Raw genomic sequence first — 19,521 nt, 5'->3', positions numbered from 1 at the left:
TTGATGCATGTAGTATCTAGCATGTAGCAGCAGCGGAGTAGGTGGCAGTTGCCATTTGGATGGATGAAATTTTGGCTGAATTGATTTAAATCATTTGGGCAGCGTCGCCAGCTGTCGGGGTGGAGAAAGGTGGGTCAATGGACTGCGAACTGTACTACCCTGTCTCTTTTTTTCGCCTGTCCCTGCCCGTTTTTGCCCATTGTAGGTGCGTCGCTGCCTGCCCGCCCTTCTATGCCCTTGTCTTATCTAACCAGTCTTAAGCTAGCGGCTGCCCCGGCAACGGTTGGGCTAAGGCACGAGCAAAACATTGGTCAACACTTTTTTCCCCATTCCACGGTTGGCCAGCCCGACTAAATAAGGGACTTGGGTGGGACACATCATCATGCGTTATGATTATGATTATGATTCTCCTGTGCAACATTCATACATTTACTGTCTTAACCCATAAATAAATACTTCCCTCTTTTTTTTCCCCGGCAACCTTTTTGTAGGTAGAAAAAGTTGGAGTAGTAAACAACAGTATTAATTATCATCAGCATCAACAGCATCAATACAGAAAAGCACCTCTTAGCCACTTGACCCGCTATCGCGAACCCGACCAACAACAACAATCCACCATTGACGTGATCAGAACTCAATAGTACCTTATTTTTAACCTAGGCATTCTGCGTTCGCAACAATGAGAAGACAGAAATCGAAGGAAAGGTCGTCGACCCGAAAAGTCACACCGCCTTCTCCCACATATATGAACAATGACCAATTTGGTTTGTGATACTCTGAAAATCCATAGAAATCAAGCAAAAGAACACTAACACGGTCGCGTTTCGTAGCTTCGTACCTAGCAAATCTCCGAGATAATCGCGTCAACCGCCCAGGGGGGGCGCGGCCACTACCGCCTTCGTCGAAACCGCACCGAGACTCAACAGTACGACTTGCTACGGGCCGCCCGTCACTTGGAAGCGTCTCTGTCCTATCCGAAGCCTCTAGCAATCACCAAAGAGCACAGTCTGATGTTCCCAAACCGCGTGGTAGTCGCCCCAGCTTTGCACCTAGCGTAGCATCTCGGTATTCCACTGCATACTCTGTCGCATCTTCGACGGGAAGGGATTACTACCCAGAACGCCCTTCCTCTACTTCTCCTTTAAAGCCCGGTGAAGTTGTTCCCAGCGCCACATACATCGAGCGCGGCCAACGGTGGATGGAGAAAGAAGAGGCATATTCTCTCCGCGAGGCAATGGACGCTATGGACGCCATGAATCTCAAAGACGAGGACGAGAGCAAAGATAAGCAGGAAGGTGGCGAGCAAGATGAGGATGAAACTCGGATCTACAATGCTGCACTCGACGAAGCGGCTGAATTGGTCTATCAACATCAACACGGGATAAAACCTCCTGAGCCTGGCGCTCCTTATCGCTACAAGTCGCATTTGCGGAAGGACAGCTACGCCCATGCTCGTACCGCTAGTGTCGGACGATATGGTGGTGACATTGGTGCTACAGGTCTTGCGAGAGACTCTGTTCGATCTTTTTCAGGTAGCTCGTCTGGTAGTGAAAGAGCGCCTTCGCCAGAGAGTGCCCGCACAAGTCTAGACCAACAACGCACATATTCTATGGGTTCGACAAAATCAAAGTCGTATGGTACACTAGGTGGTACGCAACGCTCGAGCTCTGGTAGCCGTCGTCTTAGCAGCCTAAAGCGCAATATCAGTGGAGAGATTGAGAAACCATTCTCGGGTGATCAGATTTGGGAAGAACCAGAGAGCACAAGTGCTACACCTGAACGAATTCCAAGACAGCCCCAGATACCACAAACAACACAACCACTGGGGCTCAAGTCGAAAGGAAGTCCTAACAAAGTTCAATTTGCTCCCACTACTGCTTTAGATTCCAACGCTCCCTCCTCTTCAGTCCCCGCCAAGCCAGTGTCCAGATACGACATTCACAAGAACCCGCCCTCACAATCACGTAACCCAAACTACATGACGAACAGTCCTTCAGACTCTCCGCGGTCTTCTCAAGACATCCCCACGAAGAACGGCGTGGAGATTCGCAGCGAGGATATCAGACAGGCTACTAGCATGCGGCTCAAGGACCGCAGTGCTAAGCTCCCCACTCCGTCGGCGGTCAGTGACAGCCCCGGACGTCCAATCGTAAGCTTTGACAAAAACTGGAAGCCCCCGGAGGAGGAAGAGGCGACTGATTCAAAATTAGAAGAGTCCAAGCCCAGAACCAGCACCAGCAGCATCAACAGCAACCGCAACAGCAACACAAACGCCAACGCCAACAGCAGCCGAGTCGGACCTTTCGGGGTCGTCGGAAAAGAGCGTCAGGGTCAAGCCCCGCCTCCGCCTGTCCCTTCTATCGCAGTTACGCCGGATCCTCAGACCTCGAAGCCGTCGTCAACAACATCACGGCAATCTGGTGGCGCGCCGCCCGTCCCAAGTATTCAGATAGATGGCATGGATGATGGCCCAAGTGTGCCTTCTATTGCTATCTCTGGAGACGGACCAGCAGTACCCACCATTGTGCTTCCTGATGACGACAGCAACAACAACACCCCAAGTATACCTACGATAATTACACCCGACGACAACAACAACAACGCCAGAAAGCCTTCAACTAGACCCCTACCGGACCCGAAAGCGCTTCAAAATTCACGACAGCGTCCTCGAAGTCATTGGTCTCCAGCACCCGGTAGCATTGCCAACCGCCGCGCCACAGCAGCATGCCATGAATGCGGGTACCCCATCGAGGGCCGCTTCGTCGCACTCGCCGGTGCCTCGGAACGTTTCCATCCGCAATGCTTCCGATGCTACACCTGCAACACAGCCCTCGAAGCCTTAGAAATCAGCCCCGAACCCGACTCCTTCCGCTCAGAACGTCTAGATCGGATACGCCGGCGTGCAGCCGGTCAAATTCTCGACGAGGAACCCGGACAGACAATGGCGGAAGACGGAGACGAGAGACTACGTTTCTACTGCCACCTCGACTGGCACGAACTCTTCGCCCCACGTTGTAAGCACTGCAAAACCCCTATCCTAGGCGAACACGTAGTAGCTCTAGGCGCCCACTGGCACTACGGCCATTTCTTCTGTGCGGAATGCGGCGATCCGTTCGAACAGGGCGATACGCATATCGAGAAAGACGGATACGCTTGGTGTATTAAGTGTCAGACCAAACGTACCGAACGCCGCGCGCCGAAGTGTAGGGGGTGCAGACAAGCTGTTGTAGGGCAATATGTTCGTGCTTTAGGGGCTGAGTGGCATGAGGCTTGTTTTACGTGTGCTGGGTGTGGTGGTGGCTTCGATGATGGACAGATTTTTCCTATGAGGGAGAGGGGTGAGGGTGTTGTGCTTTGTACCGCTTGTCGCGCGGCGGAGTTGAAGATGTGAGGGGGTTCTCATGATTTTACGACAACAAATATGGCGTTCCTGCTATTATGATAATAACGACCATCCAGTAATCGTCTTTGCAACGACGGTGATACAGATTGTTTGGAACTGAGACTATTCGTACAGGTGTCTTCAAGAGTGCTTGGGATTTTGCGTTTTGCGTTTGCAGCAAGTAATCATTCAGGGCGTGTTGCTGCGGGTTTTGCTTTTGCTTTTGATTTTCACGGGTGCGATCGATACATAATGGCGTTTTTTTGAGATTCGAGAGGTTCGGCAATAGCAGTAGCAGTTCGGAAATACAGATTCATGCTTGGTTTGGTTCTATTCAACTCACACAGTGTTCTGTCCTACGTGTGATTTTAAGTATGCTTTCCGCTTCTTGTTGGTTCTGCCCTTGCTTTTTCCTACAGTGATGAGGTAGGTGGCATAAATATACGATGCAATTCATGCAGGAAACAAGTTTTGAAGATGTGTGTTACTCTATTTTTACCGCCTCTCGGGAACTTATGTAGGCACGAATCAATTTGTGGTACGTTACCACGGATAGTTGAAGCCGAGTATCGCGATTATCATGGTACCTAGGTATAATATGTAGGTCAAGTATGGTATGAATTCGGTGTATTCGGATTCTGTCATACATAAACGATGAAAGTTGTTTTCACATTTAGAGAACGAGGGGGACAATTGCAAGAGATGGATAAGCAAGAACGATTCATGGCACCCGATAGGGAGGTAGGTTATGTAAAATAGAACAAAGCGCAAAAACAATACTGCGGCAATAACAAAAAAGTGCTCTCGTCCGAAATCGGGAGGCCGCGCCGCCATCTTAATTATTAGAAGAAAGTACTTCTGAAAGATTCGCAAAAGCAAGAATCTAGATGACAGAAACTCCCTAGCTCATGCGAACATGCAGAGAGGAAGGCAAACAAGGGCCTGTGGGGAGATCCGTTCCGAGGCGAGAGGGAGGTTGGTAAAGATTCATTTTTCCATGTTGTTTCCCATCGTCATCATCTGATTCGTCATTCAAGCTTATACCACTTGTTCTGCACGCCCTGCCCTCCAATACATTTTTCAGTTCCTTGACGCCGATTTCGACGTCGATACGTTGGTTGGTAAAGCTGGGTAATATCAGCGGCTGCAGGCACCACCAACCTGTTCTTGGTGGACTTCTAGAGTGTCGCCATCCGCCATTTCCAGCTACGAAGCAGAATCATCATTGTTAGCAAACATAAAATTCTAATGCGCGCAAAGTTGATATGATGGGATGACAGCGATAAAGCGACAGTGCGATAGAAAACCAGTAGAACGCGAGGTTGTACGGGGAAAGATTACAGCCTAGTCCGATGCCCAGGCAGACGAGCAGACTTACCGAATCCGGGGTATCACTCTTCTGAACCCGCTGTCCCTCGAACAAGAAGCGAACTGCTTCGACACTCTTGCCTTGACGTTCACAGAACGCCGTCATTAGTTTTTCGAGCTTGGTGGAGCGCTTGATTTTGAAGAAGACCTCGTTGTTGTTGTCAGTGACCTTAATGTTCAAGTGCTCAGCGCCGCCGGCGGGTGCTTCCTGTCGCTCAGCCCCTGGGCTTCCGCTGTCGTTCTCTCCGGACATCGTGAAGGCTGGTATTGCTTGAGTTTTATGTGTAGAGGTATCGAGATCGATTAGTGAACCCTCTGTGTAGTTGGGAGACGTTAGATCGCTGACTATTTATTGTGATCGCCAGAGGGCGAAATGTGTCAGTAAGATATTTCCGTGAACATAGATTGGTGGTTCATGGTTTGCACAACGGACATGGTAGAAGAGTGGATATACTCACAAATCGAGGTCGGTGGGGGGCAACACGGGTGGTTCTAGAACGCGAGCTTCCTACGAAGAATTCTGTGGATGAAAGATTCGTAAATCTTAGCGTGATATGTGTAGAAGTAATAGATGGTAGAGGAGGAAAAGTTTAGGCAGAAATAAGAAAATAAGAGAAAATTTAGAGAAGAATGCACGGAAAGTGTGATGCGATTGCGGTGGTAGTGGTGAAGTTTAGAATCAACGCGAAGGCTGCGTGAGGCGCCGCTTCTTAGGTGGAAACAAGGACGGCAACCACGCTAGGTGCGGGGCAGGTAATTGTTACTTACTTGACTTAGACCTAAACCGTAGGTACAGTACCCGAAATCAGCAGGGAAGGTACCTCCTACGGGTAATTTATTACTTACTTGCCTTGAGAAAGTGCTAGTAAATACCCTAAACACGAATGGCTTTTTGTGAGTTTTTAGAACCTTCAGCTCTTGCTAGGGCAATCTAGGGGGATTACATCAACCAAAACATTCTATGATGCAGGTGCCTTCTCTACGTGGGTACCTACTCCAGTGCCATCTTTTATAGTCTGGAGTAGATGGTACTTTAACTTATCGATGTTTAGAGAAAAATATCCATTGGCTCAAGAGATTCTACTGGCCTTCGGATAGATACATGCAGGTGTTTCGTCCATATTGATTCGAATCACAGACGACGCTGCCGCCGCCACCGCCGCTTTCGCTTACGAAGTTCTTGTTTCTTATCTCCGTGTACCTGGGTCGTACCATGTTGTTGCGTCAGTCTGCCCTATGGGTACCTGGTAGCATTTTTAGCCTGGACAAGTCCGGTACATATGCATGCATGTATCATGTATGTAGGGAGCCTAGAGGTCACACCCATTGCACACAGTTGATGATGATCTCTTCCAGCTGATTAAAGTTAAAGAGCCAAGATCCCAAGATTAAGGCTAGGAGCTGGACTACATAGCCCTGAACATTGCCCAGAGCTAATCATGACGACCGTCGTGTCAACTGAACTGATCTTAGTAGGGACCCTTTCGCCTAAGGCTGTGGACGACTTATAGGAATTGCAATTAAGATTTTAAGCGATGGCTACATGTACCTAGGTAGGTAGCAATGAAGTAACTAATCCCTTCGATCCCATTTGTTTGTGTTTATGGTATAACTTACGAAAATTACAATATTAGCCGTATACAGGGATACTTCACATACCTGTGGGATGGGTGTTCCACCGTGAAAGAAGATTACAATTGCTAGCCTCTATCATATAGGTAGTATAATAGCGTATGTGTAATATTTATGGTTAATTCTATGCTCAATTATAAGGGTCTTTCAGGGTCTTCTAAGAAAAGCCCTATGGGGTTAGCTTTGCCAATATCGACGTCATATTGAACTGATCAAGATTTATATATACCTAGATAGAGATCAACTACGGTTTTTAAACGGATAGATTCCCGAATCATTGATTACTACTAGACGATTGGCTCGTTATTACCGACTCTCAACATCGATAATTGATATCGCCTACACATTTCTCCATTACGTTGTACCAATACGGGAGACGACAAAATATCGAAGATGGTGTGTAATCATTATTATGGTAATAGGAATATCAGACTAATAAGATCATAGGGTGAGAGACAGGATATTGAATCGAAGCCTCCTTGTCATGCTAGAGCAGTAAGTATTCTTTGTTATTCTTTGTGCCTGGCTAGCTGTGCATGCGGCTAACATGAACTTCCAAGTGTGCCATTCAAGGTGTGTGAATCACATACATAGATCCCGCCCAACTCTGACACAATTAGATTGCCTAGGAAAGAATGGTTATAATGAAGAGAAATGCTCGGATTTCATCGATGCGTTATACGACTGCTGTGACGCATTTTACCAAAAATACGGTGATAAAGCATCTAGCCCTAGTTGTCCGAAAGCTAGCCTGCTACGATTGAAACTGAAGCAACGGCAGGAGGAAAAGAACAAAGGAAAGGGCACGAGTTGAAAATGCTCCATGATTCATCCTGCGCTATGAATCTGACTTGTTTGATTTCCCCCGTATATAATTGATCCTATTGTATATCTGGGGATTGGCGCCTGCAGTTTTGCGTGGACGAGCGTGGCATGTTCTACATCTCCTTCTGTGCGTTGGTCTGAATAAAGAGGTCAGGCAACAATTACGGAGAGCAGAAATCGTTCTAGGCGATCATTGAGCGCGCAAGAGATCCGCATGGGATCTGGACAAGCATTGAAAGCAATATGTGGCTTGTCCCGAGACTCTAATATGAATGCCGATGACATTGAAGAAAGAAAGAAAGGAAAATAGAAAAATTTTGGCTCAGAAATTCTTGCCTTTGTACTCCCCACTCTAGCATTCAGACACTAGCCAGAAACAGGTTAGTGTATAATGCTCTTGTAGCCCGTTTCCAATCACATTTCTGAGTAACGCAGGTACCTGGGTACCTAGATAGCAGCTCACCTGGCAACCCAATCGCCTAAGTAGTTGCGACCGACACGCTGCTAATGAACAGTAGTAGCACCTAAATCGCGTCAAGACTTTTTTTTAACGTGAGAGCTTGACCAGCTCCATTCTTGACAACGCCAAAACCATAACACCTAATTGCCTATCCATTCCACGAAACCACCGAGTTTAGCGCAAATCTAGTAAACTACATCGGCGTGAATATCACCATCTGGATCGCAAATTCCGGCGATTTAGAGGATGCTGGCTAACAACCAGCTCCTCATCCAAAGATAACGACCATCTTCCTGCATCATCTGCAATCTCTCCCTCGAACCGATACGATGCTCGCCCAAAGACCCCAGCGCATGTCGGGCCTTGAGCTTGGCGGATTATCTCAGTCCCCCGACTTGGATGAACAAAGTACACAACCGTTGCTTTCAATTGAACACGACGGATGGTTGGAAGCTGACCATGATGTCCCATTAGCGTCGCCATTGTATGATGACGAAGCCGAGAACGAGTTCGCGAACGATGCCGAAGAGTTTGCTAGAGGGCTCGACGCCTTATCGTTTGTGCGAAGATCTCCCGCCGAGAGACGAGCAGAGATATTCAAACTCGTTAATTTCTACTATGACTATGCCGCTAGAAAGGTACAATCTATACGCAAGTCGCAAGGACAGTCGTCGAGAACCGAGTTCCGCCCTTCATACGATGCGTCTAGTCAAGACTCTATGGACCTTGATGACGCCGAAAATCTAGCAGGATCGCCAAATTCGACCGAAGCGCTAAAAAACTGGGAGTTGGAGGCCCAGACCTGGGACCTTTTGCGTCGTGTCTTACCACTGCGATATCCTAACAAAACCTCTCTCAAACCTATACGCCACGATGTATCGAGATTTCAGTCTTGCTCGGAGCTCTGGGAGGAGTTTTTACAAACAGATTCTACTGCGCAAGAACGCAAGGCAGTCCTAGAGTGCCTGCAGACCAGTGCAGACGGATCACGAACAGACATAGATGAGCTGGTGCGAGACTACCAACAAAGAGCAGAGAGGGGTGATATCATAGCTTATGGGTGGCTTCATACGCGATCTGCCATCAAGATGCAGAAGAATGTCAATGGCTGGTCCGGACCCTTGGAACCCACCGCTTCCGATGTTGTCCAAAAACTTCGTAATGGGACTAATGCTCTAGTAACCCAACTCGACCCTGATGTAGCTACGAGGCAGAATCGCAAGCTTCAGCCGCAAGATGAATACTTCGAGAGAGCCATCTGGCTAGGATGCTACGAGTTACTCCGTAGAGGGCGAAGTATCGCAGAGATCCGAGATTGGTGTGTCGAGAGAACCGAAGTTTGGAGGGCTGTTAGTATGTCGGCTTTGCCCTTATCTAAAGGCGAAAGTGAAGGACGATTTAACTGCGATCCTCTCTCTATGCTTCTCTGGCGACGTACCTGTTTTGCCTTGGCGCGGCAAGGAGGTACCGACGATCTCGAGCGTGCTGTCTACGGTATTCTGTCGGGTGACATATCTAGTGTCGAGAAAGTCTGCGAAGATTGGGACGATTTTGTCTTCGCCCACTACAATGCCTTATTGCGAACACAATTCGATGCTTATTTGATGAAGCGATCCCCACCGGATTTAACAGCTACTATTACCCAAAGTTTCCCTGCCTTCAATGCTGTTCAGTTCCACGGCGACGCCGCTTCGGTCGGGGAGCGTCTCGTTAAATCTCTAGAGACGAATATCAAGACTTCTACAGAAGCAAAAACACCCATGAAAACCCTCCAGGCAGCTATTCTCTCTAATGGTCTAGACCAGTACACCTATGAACTTGGTCTTGCCCTTGGAAAATTAGCAAATAAAGACGAAGCATCGGCACTAATATTAAGCTACGGTTCTACGGAAAATATAGATGACGCCAAGTTTGTCCAATTGGGCGATCACAACGGCTTACGTGTTTTGGTACATGTCTATCTAATTCTTTCAAGTCTCGAAGAGCTTCAAGGCAGCTTCCACTCGGACTTTTCTGAACGTTCCAAAGTACAAGAGAACGTAATCTCCGCCTATGTCAGCACTTTGCGCCTAACTGGCCTAATTGATATTATGCCGTTATACTGCCGCCAACTACAGGGAGACAGAGCTTTCTTCACGCTCAGCCGAAACGTCACTCGTGTCACTGACCAACATGAGCGAGAAGTACTGCTGAGGCTGATGGAGAAGCTCGGCATGGATATCGCCGAGTTCGTACAATTCCAGCCGCGCTCTCTTCTCCAGCAGCATCCCGTACCAGATGATCATCAGCCACCGTTTGGTCGATTCACCGTTTTCTCTAACGATCCACCTTCCCTCAAGTATGGACGCCCTCTGAAATCGGACTTCCTTGGAGAACCTCCGGAGAATTTAGAACCTGTTGATGAGCATCTCATCCAGTCACTAGAATGGTTCCTTCTTGTCGATGGTCTTTGGCACGAAGTTTTCTATTATGGCACTGCTATCTACAAACGTTTCCTTAGTAAGTCATGCTCCTTACCGCACCCTACGAGGGTCGGAACCTAGTGCTAATATCATATTAGAGCAATTCAACTTCAATGCCGCACGTGCCTTGTATGAACGAGTTCGCTGTGCCGAAATTTTTAAGAGGAAAGCAGGTATCGTCTACTCGGACGACTCAGACGTCTCGTGGTTTGACGAAGTCCGAGCAAGCGCTACGAATGGTTCGTTGGAAGAGAACGGCATTGGCCCAGATGAAGTCATAGCAGCGCAGAATTTCTTTGAGATGGAGTGTTTGATCCGTGCCTTAGATTCAATGGAAACTATTGCCTCCAGCGAACTATTGGCACAAGAGTAAGTTCTCTTTATTACTACTTCCTCATTAGGGTGTCACGAAGCTAACTTCTTTATAAAGTCCGGCAGAGCAAGTAGGTCGAGACTTCTGGTCTAATGTTGGCCACGAAGTTAAGAAACTTCGAAGCTTCATGCGCCCTATCTTGAACAACTGGCTCCTGGACAGTGCTGAAGGTAGGTCGTTGCAATACCCCCAAAAAGAGCATAACTAATTGGAATTTAGAAGATGAAGATTTCACTTACCTCCGAGATGCGTATTTGCCCGAGACGATTATAGGATACGTGAGCGTGCTGCATTTTGCAGGAACGACTTTAACTCGCGACAACTTACTAGAGTGTATGGAGCTCGCATCGGTTATTGCCAAGAAAGATGCGGATGTGGCGGCGGTACTCATGAAAGCCGGACGAATGAAGGAGCTTGTTGAAGGGTTTGCGAACTGCAGTAAGGCCCTTGCTATCACCAGTAGCGACAAGAGAGCACCCGGTGGCATCAACAGCAAGAGAATGATGCGAGAACATGGGTGGACACGAGAGTTGTGGTCTGTTAAGAAGTGAGAGGTGAGAATCATGACATTTAATTAAGACTCAAGGGTGTTGCGTTTGCATTCATGGAGGAGTCCCGGGCTTTCGTTGGCGTTGGTGGTTTTCAAGGATAAGTCGATGACCATCAAAAAGAGGGCGTTCTTAGGGCATAATAAAATGTCCGCAGTATAAGCACGGTCGGCTTTAGTTAAATACTTCAGGCTCTCATATGCAACTCTTAAAAAGATAATGAAGGTATAATTGAGTCATTTGCCAGAATTAATTGTGTCTCTGAATTATTACAGCTGAATGCTAATGAGTTATGTCTGAATATGATCCCCCAAAGAGGCGCTATAAGTTAGTGGATTACCCCAGATTTAGCGACCGTTAACAGCTAAATGCTAACCTTAGATAAGCACCTGCAAGTAACGGTCTCGATACCTCGGCCCACTTCGCCTCTAACGGCTCATAAGCTTCGAACCTCCCTATCGCAACCTCATCCATAAACTTGACTCAATATTAGGAACCACTCGACATTGATTTCCAGTTCAGACAACTGGAAGATCATATAAAATACACAACCAAAAGCCAAGATGTATAGCCCGACGCCTCCACCACCAGTCCCTCCGCCGAAACCAAGCAGCCATGACGCAAGCCGTTTAGGCACGCCCGCTACCTCGAACTCCCCTCGACCACCCGCCCCAGTCCCGGACGATACATTCATGAGATCCATTGAAGGAAAGGGGAAATCTACAGCTACCATAGATGCGTCGGGCTTAATTCCGGCACCTACTATGACAGGCGAGCCACCTATACCAGAAGACCCTGGCGATCAATGGCTACCCAAGATTCTCGAAGACAAATCGTATGTCTCCCCTATAATCCAACAACATACCTCTTCATACGCTATTATCTAGGAGTATACATGTAACATCTACAAGCTACCTACTCACCTATCTAACCCCCATCCGTACAGAAAACAAGACCTAGCCGAAATCCTCAGCAACCCCGCGATCCTCGACGCACTAACCCACGCCTCAACCTCCGCGCACCCCTCCCTAACCGCAACCCGCGACGCCCTCCTCGCCGCGCTCGACGAGAATATAGCGCTAGCCTCTCACCTCACCGATCTCGAAGCAAGACTCGGGAACCAGCGCGCGTCGGCACAAGCCCAACTTCTATCAACTCATGCGCTAGAACGCCAGTGGCGGCAAAAGCAAGCCGAGATGGACGCTGCGCTCGCGCCGTTTGCACCGGCCGCGCTGTATGCTAGGTTAGGGCAGAGTCTGGCGGAGCAGGAGGCTGTGTGTCGCGCGCTAGAGGAGAGCTTTTTAGAGGGTGGGGATTCGCGGGGGGGTGAGCAGGAGTTGGCCACGGAGAGGGAGACGTTAGAGTGGGTTAGACGGTATAGGGATGCTAAGAAGGTGCTACATCTTAGGCATGAGAGGAGGGAGAGGTGGAATGAACATCGTGTTGGGGGGTGGAGGTAAGGCATGGGGTCTTCGTCATGTTGGGTTTGGTGCTTGCGCGCTACGGATGGGAGCCTGGGCAAGCACAGGTTAGTGATAACATCAACGAGATGTGCCTGTGTCGAACTGCTGGGTTGATTCTAATTCTGGCATGCTTGATCCTGGGATCCTTTACGAGCACGTGCGCATCAACTACCTACAACTGTCACCGACATTGATCATGTTGACCGCCAGATTCGTCGGTCGGGATACCACAAACGATCATGGGAGGCCAATATCCCCTTCCTGCCGGCCTATTACGAGGTGCTTCATCGACTGTCTGGCATCCCAGGACATACAGATACTACGAGCAGCTATCCATGCCCTACCACTGATTACGTACGGAGAGTGGATGGGATATTGAGCCAGGTCTCGGAGAAATTCTTCTAGCTTGCGGCTAAGGACCAACCAACCGGAAGGGACGACAAGGTCGAGCGGCTAGAGGGAGGGAGGAGGATGAGTGTATGGCATCATGCATCCGGTCCTTGCTTAGTCGTCAGAGACGACTAAGCTGAACTCGCGTTTGAGTTATATCGTTGGTCCCTGCGTGTTGTTTTACCTACCAGGTAGCCACACCTACTAGAAAGGGCAAGAGTAACAACAGTAACATAATATCCCGAGACATCTCACCGGTCGTAGCAGAACGCTGACTCCAATAGACTGGCGTCTATACGGAAGGAGCGGTCGAGAATAGCAGGCATAGAAGCAGACAAGGTAGGGCGGTGCGACGAATCACGATGAGCACGGACATATGTACAAGTTGTTTCAACTGGGCGTTGCGGGCGACGTGGTTGGAGGGAACCCATTCGGACCGACCCCAGCATGGCATAGAACTGTACGTTACAGCATGTGACAACCACCACCGCCGACCGTAGACAAACAAACAAAATAATACATACACTACTTACACATACATACCTATATTCTTACATACATCTTCGTAACCTACACTACCTGCCTGCCTAACAAATCGCGGAGTTACTAATTGGGGATATTCCGGGGCTGGGCGAAGCGCTGAATGGTAACTCGGATAGCGGATGCGGATAAGGTACAGTCACGATTTCTGGTTGTAGTCGATATTTCTCCGTCATTCGTGCGTTGTGTCTTATCCAGTCGCTGTTAATGAAGTGCCACGGTGGTTCACTTGCTATGTACCTACATACAACTCGCAGAAATATGTCTGCATAATTACCTGCCACCTATGTACATACTTCTCATAATCGACGCGCTAGAGCGGCGTAGGCAGGCGGATTGACGGATGAAGGGACCATTCGATTCGATCAGTCTTGGGGGCTATAAGCTGTGTTATATACTTGTTTGTCTTTCTTGCATCCTAGTGAGTTAAAATTCTAAGCCCTCTTATGGATAGACTATTGCTATGCCATTTTTCATCCCTAAAACGACGACATGGTAATCCTGTGTGATATCCCGCTTCCTACCGCCAAGACTTTATTTTCCCTATCTCTTACTCTTGATTCGGCTGCGGGATAAGTGAACCGATACGCATAGTCGTCCCAGTCATTCAGAACACTAGCTTTTTTGATATGGACATCCTATTATATCTCAACTTTTACCATCGCACGTCGAAGTGTGTAAGCCAAGTATCCTGGTACACAGCGGGACACGAATACCCCCCGACATTGCCAGGCCTTAAACTCTTCACTTTATTGTCACTTCTACTCTACCAAGGTAAGTTCTGACTTCCTTGTGCTATAATCCAGTTTCCCTAAGAGACAGGGATTGGTTTGGTCTTCTCATAATGGGGCTGTCTTTTCAGCTACCAGGATCAATATTGTCCTTCTCTTTCTCGGTTACTACTTCTCCCTTTCTTTGCTACAGCAGCTTTCTTCCACCCGTTTATTCTTTCCTCTCACTTCATTAGATCCAGTCTTCTCTAGTAAGTTCTCTGCATCTTTCTACCACTTCCACGATCCTCTCATCCTCACTAATCTCACTTATCCTAACCTTCTTTTTCTCAGACGTGATTATTCGTCTTCATTTCATTACATATAAGCCTCGTTTCTTTGAGATTTTCACCTATATATAAGGTCCAGAACTCCCATAGATACCCATTCACATTATCCCAGCAGAGTAACAACCTCTGCGGATCTTCCCACTTTTCTTTTTTTTTAATCCTTCCGCGGGATTTCTATTTCAAGCAGCTGAACGGGCTCTTGGCTTTCATCTCCGGACTCCGGGGACTCATTGGGAGAGCAAAGAGTTCGTCTTCTGTCTCTTTGGTCTGGGTCGTTGGTGGTAGACTACTACTACTGTCTAGTATAGCATCAAGCGACGCCACACCACCAGCCCCTGCATCCGGGCCAATCGGTACTCTAACCAATGGCACTGCCTCTCCTTCCCGCCTAACTGGTGGGGAGACCGGGGGATCGGGTCTCGGCAAATGGGGGTTATTATGATGTTGATTCCCTAAACACAGCCAAACCACGTTAGCACACTCGCGAACATGAAGTATGATGGGCTTGTGGTAAGGTGGGTAGGCGAACTGACTAACTGACTATACGAAACGTTTCGGATCCCTAGGACTAGCAGATCGCGTGCGAGTGCGGGACCTGGACCGACGAGAAGAAGATGGAGGGGGAGACGGAGACGGGAACAAAGAAAAATAAAGGGGCAGGGGGTTGTTACCTAACGGATTATGATTACTACTATTGCCACTCCCACTACCATAAGCCAGTTCTGCTGGTGATGTCGCGAGTTTTAGCCCGCGCAGCTTCTCCCCGAGCCGGCCTGCTACCGGGGATCGTTGTGTCGGAGCTGATTGTGCACTCGGTGATGAAGCATCGGGTCCGGCATCGGGGGGTCGCAGGTCGTCGAGCCCGAAATGGTCGATGATCCATAGTCGTTCTTGGACTGCCATTTCTAAACCCACGCTTTCGCTATTATCCGCGAGTTCAGCGCGAATCTCATCTTGCAGTTGCTGCGCACGCAACCGCGCCCAAATCGTATGCAACACGCCACGACGTCCCGCATCTCTCGTCCCAACCCCCAACCCCGGCGCAAAAATCGCCGGCATCGAGCGCGCGGTTAGTGTGCGACTTGCTCCTATTCCCTTATACTCAATAGTAACAGCAGGTGGCACAGTAGCATTCGAGGGTAGTAAGAAATACACTCTTTGCCTACGCTGTTGTTGCACCTCATCCTCCACCACTTTCTCACTAACCGGAAACGTAGTTCCCTTCCCATCCCACGACACCAACCAGTCTTCACTAGAATTCGAATTGGGACCGAGGCTCGGATCCCATTCTACCATCAAGATCTTCGACCCCTCGTGTCCGCGCCCGGTTTCGAATTCAAAACGCGCGAGGGCGTTGGGCGAGGCCGGCGATATCGGAGAGTCGATGACCGAGAGCTCCGGGTCCGTGGCGAAGGCCGAGGTGTTGGTGGGTGCTGCTTCGGGTATCCGGAGCGGGCCAGATCCCGGAGGCGGCGGCGGGCTCGGTCTGGATTCCATGGTTATCTACGGTTGGATGGATGAAATGTTATGTATGGTGTGCGTGTATGTACGTGTACTTAGGTATGTATATGTGCGGGTGTGTGGCTGTTCTGCCCGGTTTCGGTGAATGGGGGTAGATTGCCAGTTAGGGTGAGCAAGAGTGTAGTACCAGTATAGTATGGTATAGTGTGGTTACCTTCCGATGGGGGCGGATAGTTTCGAAGATTCTTCTGGGTATACTAGGAGCCCACCGCTAAAGGCGCATCGAAGGCCAATGGATGGACGGTTTCGAGATGGGTGGGAGGCGGATGAGCGCGCTTCTGGCGCAAGAGGATGGGACGACACAGCCAATGTTCCTTAGACACGCGCGCCGCACACATACGCCAGCCGCGCTGCGGGGGGGGGGGGGGAAGAAGAGAGATGGGATGAAAGCTGGTTCAAGCTTGTCTCGGGATGAATGTCTAGAGGGCGGATGAATCTACTGGGTAATATCAGGCGGCAGCGGAACCAGCAGCAAGGTAATGTATCTTCTTTTCTTGGCTACTACCACTGCATTCCATATATGACAGACATCGGCAGTTGAAAGCGACGGCGACAAGAGAGGGGGGGCGAAAATGACAGAAGAGCAGCTTTTTTTCTTCAGATTGTAAGCGAGGGCGAAGCGAGAGTTATGTTGCTTGATCTTAATGCTTCAACACGGCACGGGACGAATGATAATAAAGAGAATGAATGAAGAGGAGGTTTGAAAAAAAAAGAGGAGACTCAAGTTAAAGAGTAGGCAAGTAAGTAGTTTTGTTAATAGTCGTAGTAGCAGCAGTAGTAATAATAGTATTATTATTATCAACGACGAGTAGAAGCTCCCCTAGTCTATCCCCAACGCAACGATTTGCTGGGTTACTAATAATCGGAAAATTACCTAACCTAACCGTACTTCGTGTAGGGTTGACAAGAGGCTACTGTACGTATTGTAAGGCAAATGGAAGGGAAGGATGAGTTAGGCGGGGAGGAGGAACGAGATAGAAAGTGAGAGATCGCATGGTACTTTTTTTCCCAAGTGACGACTCTCATAGCAGAAAAGGGAATGCTCGACGTCTTGGCGTCGACGATGATGGTACGCAAAAGGGACCAGGAAGAGTCAGCCGAACTCCTTATAGTAAATGCTGTTTAAGCGGTCATAACTGAGTGTCATCCATGTATCTCTCAAGTACCATACGTAGAATACATAGGAATAAGGGACGTCAGTAAACAGCGGGGGGTGGTCCAGGAACGCCATTGAGTGGAATAAGTTCAAGGAATAAGTCAACCCACGCTGGCTCACGGTTCTCACGGTGGCCACGGACAACATGTGGCTTTCTAAAAATAGATCTTTCGCATTCGCAGTACTGCAGTACGGCCAGTATGTACCGCATGGTCAACCGTTGGTTCGGAGCTAGTCGGAGCTCGATCTACACTATGTGCTCGCGAATTTGAGGAGGAATCGGAAATTGGGGAAAGGCGCCTTTTTTTAGGTGAGACTCGCAAAGGGAGTAGTACTATGGTACAGCAAGTACGGCGAGTACAGCGAGAGAGATGTAGGAGACAACAGGGCGTGGTAGATCGAATATGGTAAGCTGGAAATTTGTGTGTGTTCCTTCATAAACGAGCTTCCCGATCTGTTTACCAGGTGAAGTTTAGGTAGATATGGGGAATAATCCTTGTCCCTATCCAAGGTCCTGGCTCCCTTATTTCCTTAATTCCCCTTATAAGGAAGTTCAAGAAGCTTAAGAATATTTCCAGACGGCTATATGTGCACGCATTCCCCCTCCAAGATTCTCAGCATACGTGCGGAAATTTGATCTCGGGTCAGATTGACACCGAGTCAGCGAATCTGACAGGTTTCATGATAAGGCTAGGTTCCCGCATCCTTTTTGTTTTATCTGTCAAGCCGCTTCTACCTCCGCTATGCATTGCATTCGCGCACATATGTTTAATAAGCCTGGGATGCTGTGCTTATGAGAGGCACAGTTGTTTCGTTGGCTCTCAACGACGGAGAGACCAGAGCCTACCTCGAGTATTATGTATGGTAAATGAAGAGCTGAGCTGATTTAGCAGATGTCGGGCATAGACCAAAAAGGAAATTCCGCCAAAGAGAATTGAAAGAGGTTAGTTGAACGAGTAAGATAGAAAGCTGACGTTTCACATCATAACTACAAGTTATGATACGATCTATACACTACTTTGCGTAATGAGCGATGTGCTCTGTGGTGCCTACATTCTCTTCTTTTGAGGATTGGCTCGCTTGTTTCATCTTGGATGCCTAGCCAAGCTCATCGCCGGGGTATTTATTACCTTGTCCTGACTGGCGAAATGAATAGATAAGAATCCACAGGAATGCTTCGCTTGCAAAGCAGCAATTCTCCGATATATTAAGCACCTCCTTGTCGTAGGCTGCTTGTGAGATGTAAGGAATTTTTATCTTGTTTCGTGGGTGGTCGGGTCTAGATCAAGGGACGATTAGGCATAATGGAGATTTACTCTGTTGCGTAAGTGATGCCTGAAAGTTGAGCCTAGAAGACACAGCTCATGCTCGACATTCGATATACGATGGGGCGTGATAGCAGAGATCGAGGCTAGACCTACAAGCTGTCTTCCGGTATTATCTTTCATTTAGTCCACCTCACGTTCCACGTACGCTATGTGGCTTAAAGTTGACCACCGTTACATGGCAACTGGAGAGCAAAAGATCCTGTAGCTGGCTCGTCGTCTCGCGTATCAGAAACAGGTCCGATGACGTCCGCCCGAGACCCTTCCTGTAGTATTCGGCAACTCGCCATACACAATCGGCCTGGGCTCGACTGAAGAAGGGAGGCCTTCGGGGCTATGTGACCTGTGGATGGAGACACCCGCCGTATGAGCCCTACCTGAAGACCGCTGAGCATCGAGTCGTCGCGGTGGTGTCATCACTTATGAAAGGCTGAGATGACCAACTTTTATCAGTCATTGGTCTATTTCCTATTTCTAAGTAGCTTGATAAGCGGCATATGGGCATTACCGTGTATGCCTTAATGCTGATGAATGAGAATTGAATTTTCATTTGTGGAAAAGGTGGTTGTTGGCTGAAGCCACGAAAAAGATGTGTCCCATTTTGAATTCGTTTCCGTGTCGCACTGGCGCAATATTTACAATCGTGTATGCCATCCATAAAGTAGCCACACGCCTCTTATTGCTGCGGGGAGCCATATGAATTCGAGTTGTGACTACTTTTGGTCCTACTTCAAATCTAAGATCTAGTCTCTGGAGAACTTATCCACGACGACATCGTACCGGCGAGTGCGTACGTGCATGACTCGGATTGATTGGAATTTATCGATAGATCTCCTGAGTCGGGGACAAAGAGATAATTATAGCAAATCGGAAATATACCTCTCGCCAACTTGGAGGATGTAGGAAGTATATAGACATGAAATACAGTCATATACATATGATTGGGAGATATACAAAGAGACAAGCTTGAATCCCGTCTCAAAAAAAGAGCGACATTTTGAAGATGGGGAATAGAG

At 48.4% G+C, this 19,521-nt stretch overlaps 6 protein-coding genes across 6 annotated transcripts; 4 read left to right on the top strand and 2 right to left on the bottom strand.

Moving 5' to 3' along the window:
* Positions 1-679: 679 nt before the first annotated feature.
* F4822DRAFT_445069 (uncharacterized protein) lies at positions 680-3,664 on the top strand (the record flags this gene model as incomplete). The annotated part of the gene is made up of 2 exons (XM_051463333.1): positions 680-764; positions 831-3,664. 2 exons carry the CDS (start codon positions 680-682, stop codon positions 3,389-3,391), a joined length of 2,646 nt encoding a protein of 881 aa, XP_051312711.1. The 3' UTR covers positions 3,392-3,664.
* Positions 3,665-4,367: 703 nt separating this feature from the next.
* F4822DRAFT_329901 (ubiquitin-like protein) lies at positions 4,368-5,677 on the bottom strand. The gene is made up of 2 exons (XM_051455629.1): positions 4,761-5,677; positions 4,368-4,588 (listed from the first exon to the last, which is right to left on the bottom strand). Exons 1-2 carry the CDS (start codon positions 5,001-5,003, stop codon positions 4,520-4,522), a joined length of 312 nt encoding a protein of 103 aa, XP_051312710.1. The 5' UTR covers positions 5,004-5,677; the 3' UTR covers positions 4,368-4,519.
* Positions 5,678-6,506: 829 nt separating this feature from the next.
* On the top strand, positions 6,507-7,536 carry F4822DRAFT_411610 (DUF1903-domain-containing protein). Its single transcript, XM_051458881.1, has 4 exons — positions 6,507-6,778; positions 6,830-6,877; positions 6,943-6,955; positions 7,003-7,536. Exons 1-4 carry the CDS (start codon positions 6,776-6,778, stop codon positions 7,194-7,196), a joined length of 258 nt encoding a protein of 85 aa, XP_051312709.1. The 5' UTR covers positions 6,507-6,775; the 3' UTR covers positions 7,197-7,536.
* Positions 7,537-7,730: 194 nt separating this feature from the next.
* F4822DRAFT_411608 (nuclear pore protein 84/107) lies at positions 7,731-11,304 on the top strand. Its single transcript, XM_051458880.1, has 4 exons — positions 7,731-10,166; positions 10,228-10,498; positions 10,560-10,672; positions 10,722-11,304. Exons 1-4 carry the CDS (start codon positions 7,997-7,999, stop codon positions 11,051-11,053), a joined length of 2,886 nt encoding a protein of 961 aa, XP_051312708.1. The 5' UTR covers positions 7,731-7,996; the 3' UTR covers positions 11,054-11,304.
* F4822DRAFT_329504 (uncharacterized protein) lies at positions 11,305-12,853 on the top strand. Its single transcript, XM_051455627.1, has 3 exons — positions 11,305-11,377; positions 11,437-11,885; positions 11,997-12,853. The coding sequence occupies exons 2-3, from the start codon at positions 11,614-11,616 to the stop codon at positions 12,508-12,510; spliced, it is 786 nt and encodes a 261-aa protein (XP_051312707.1). The 5' UTR covers positions 11,305-11,377; positions 11,437-11,613; the 3' UTR covers positions 12,511-12,853.
* Positions 12,854-14,376: 1,523 nt separating this feature from the next.
* F4822DRAFT_329659 (uncharacterized protein) lies at positions 14,377-16,558 on the bottom strand. Its single transcript, XM_051455628.1, has 3 exons — positions 15,175-16,558; positions 14,646-14,955; positions 14,377-14,493 (listed from the first exon to the last, which is right to left on the bottom strand). Exons 1-2 carry the CDS (start codon positions 15,998-16,000, stop codon positions 14,678-14,680), a joined length of 1,104 nt encoding a protein of 367 aa, XP_051312706.1. The 5' UTR covers positions 16,001-16,558; the 3' UTR covers positions 14,377-14,493; positions 14,646-14,677.
* Between the last annotated feature and the right edge of the window lie 2,963 nt (positions 16,559-19,521).

This window comes from Hypoxylon trugodes, assembly GCF_022578975.1.
Source record: "Hypoxylon trugodes strain CBS 135444 unplaced genomic scaffold F4822scaffold_7, whole genome shotgun sequence".
Classification (NCBI taxonomy): domain Eukaryota; kingdom Fungi; phylum Ascomycota; class Sordariomycetes; order Xylariales; family Hypoxylaceae; genus Hypoxylon; species Hypoxylon trugodes.
The sequence above is the reverse complement of the archived record's forward strand: the minus strand, read 5'-3'. Positions and strand labels throughout refer to the sequence as shown.

Excerpts from the sequence above, each read along its gene's own strand:
- F4822DRAFT_329901 (XM_051455629.1), bottom strand. The coding sequence starts at position 5,003 with ATGTCCGGAGAGAACGACAGCGGAAGCCCAGGGGCTGAGCGACAGGAA. Across the intron at positions 4,589-4,760 it reads AGAGTGATACCCCGGATTCG|CTGGAAATGGCGGATGGCGA; the intron begins GTAAGTCTGCTC and ends TCTGCTTCGTAG.
- F4822DRAFT_411608 (XM_051458880.1), top strand. The coding sequence starts at position 7,997 with ATGCTCGCCCAAAGACCCCAGCGCATGTCGGGCCTTGAGCTTGGCGGA. Across the intron at positions 10,167-10,227 it reads TATCTACAAACGTTTCCTTA|AGCAATTCAACTTCAATGCC; the intron begins GTAAGTCATGCT and ends ATATCATATTAG. Across the intron at positions 10,673-10,721 it reads GCTCCTGGACAGTGCTGAAG|AAGATGAAGATTTCACTTAC; the intron begins GTAGGTCGTTGC and ends ATTGGAATTTAG.
- F4822DRAFT_329504 (XM_051455627.1), top strand. The coding sequence starts at position 11,614 with ATGTATAGCCCGACGCCTCCACCACCAGTCCCTCCGCCGAAACCAAGC. Across the intron at positions 11,886-11,996 it reads AAGATTCTCGAAGACAAATC|AAAACAAGACCTAGCCGAAA; the intron begins GTATGTCTCCCC and ends CCATCCGTACAG.
- F4822DRAFT_329659 (XM_051455628.1), bottom strand. The coding sequence starts at position 16,000 with ATGGAATCCAGACCGAGCCCGCCGCCGCCTCCGGGATCTGGCCCGCTC. Across the intron at positions 14,956-15,174 it reads TAGTAATCATAATCCGTTAG|GGAATCAACATCATAATAAC; the intron begins GTAACAACCCCC and ends GGCTGTGTTTAG.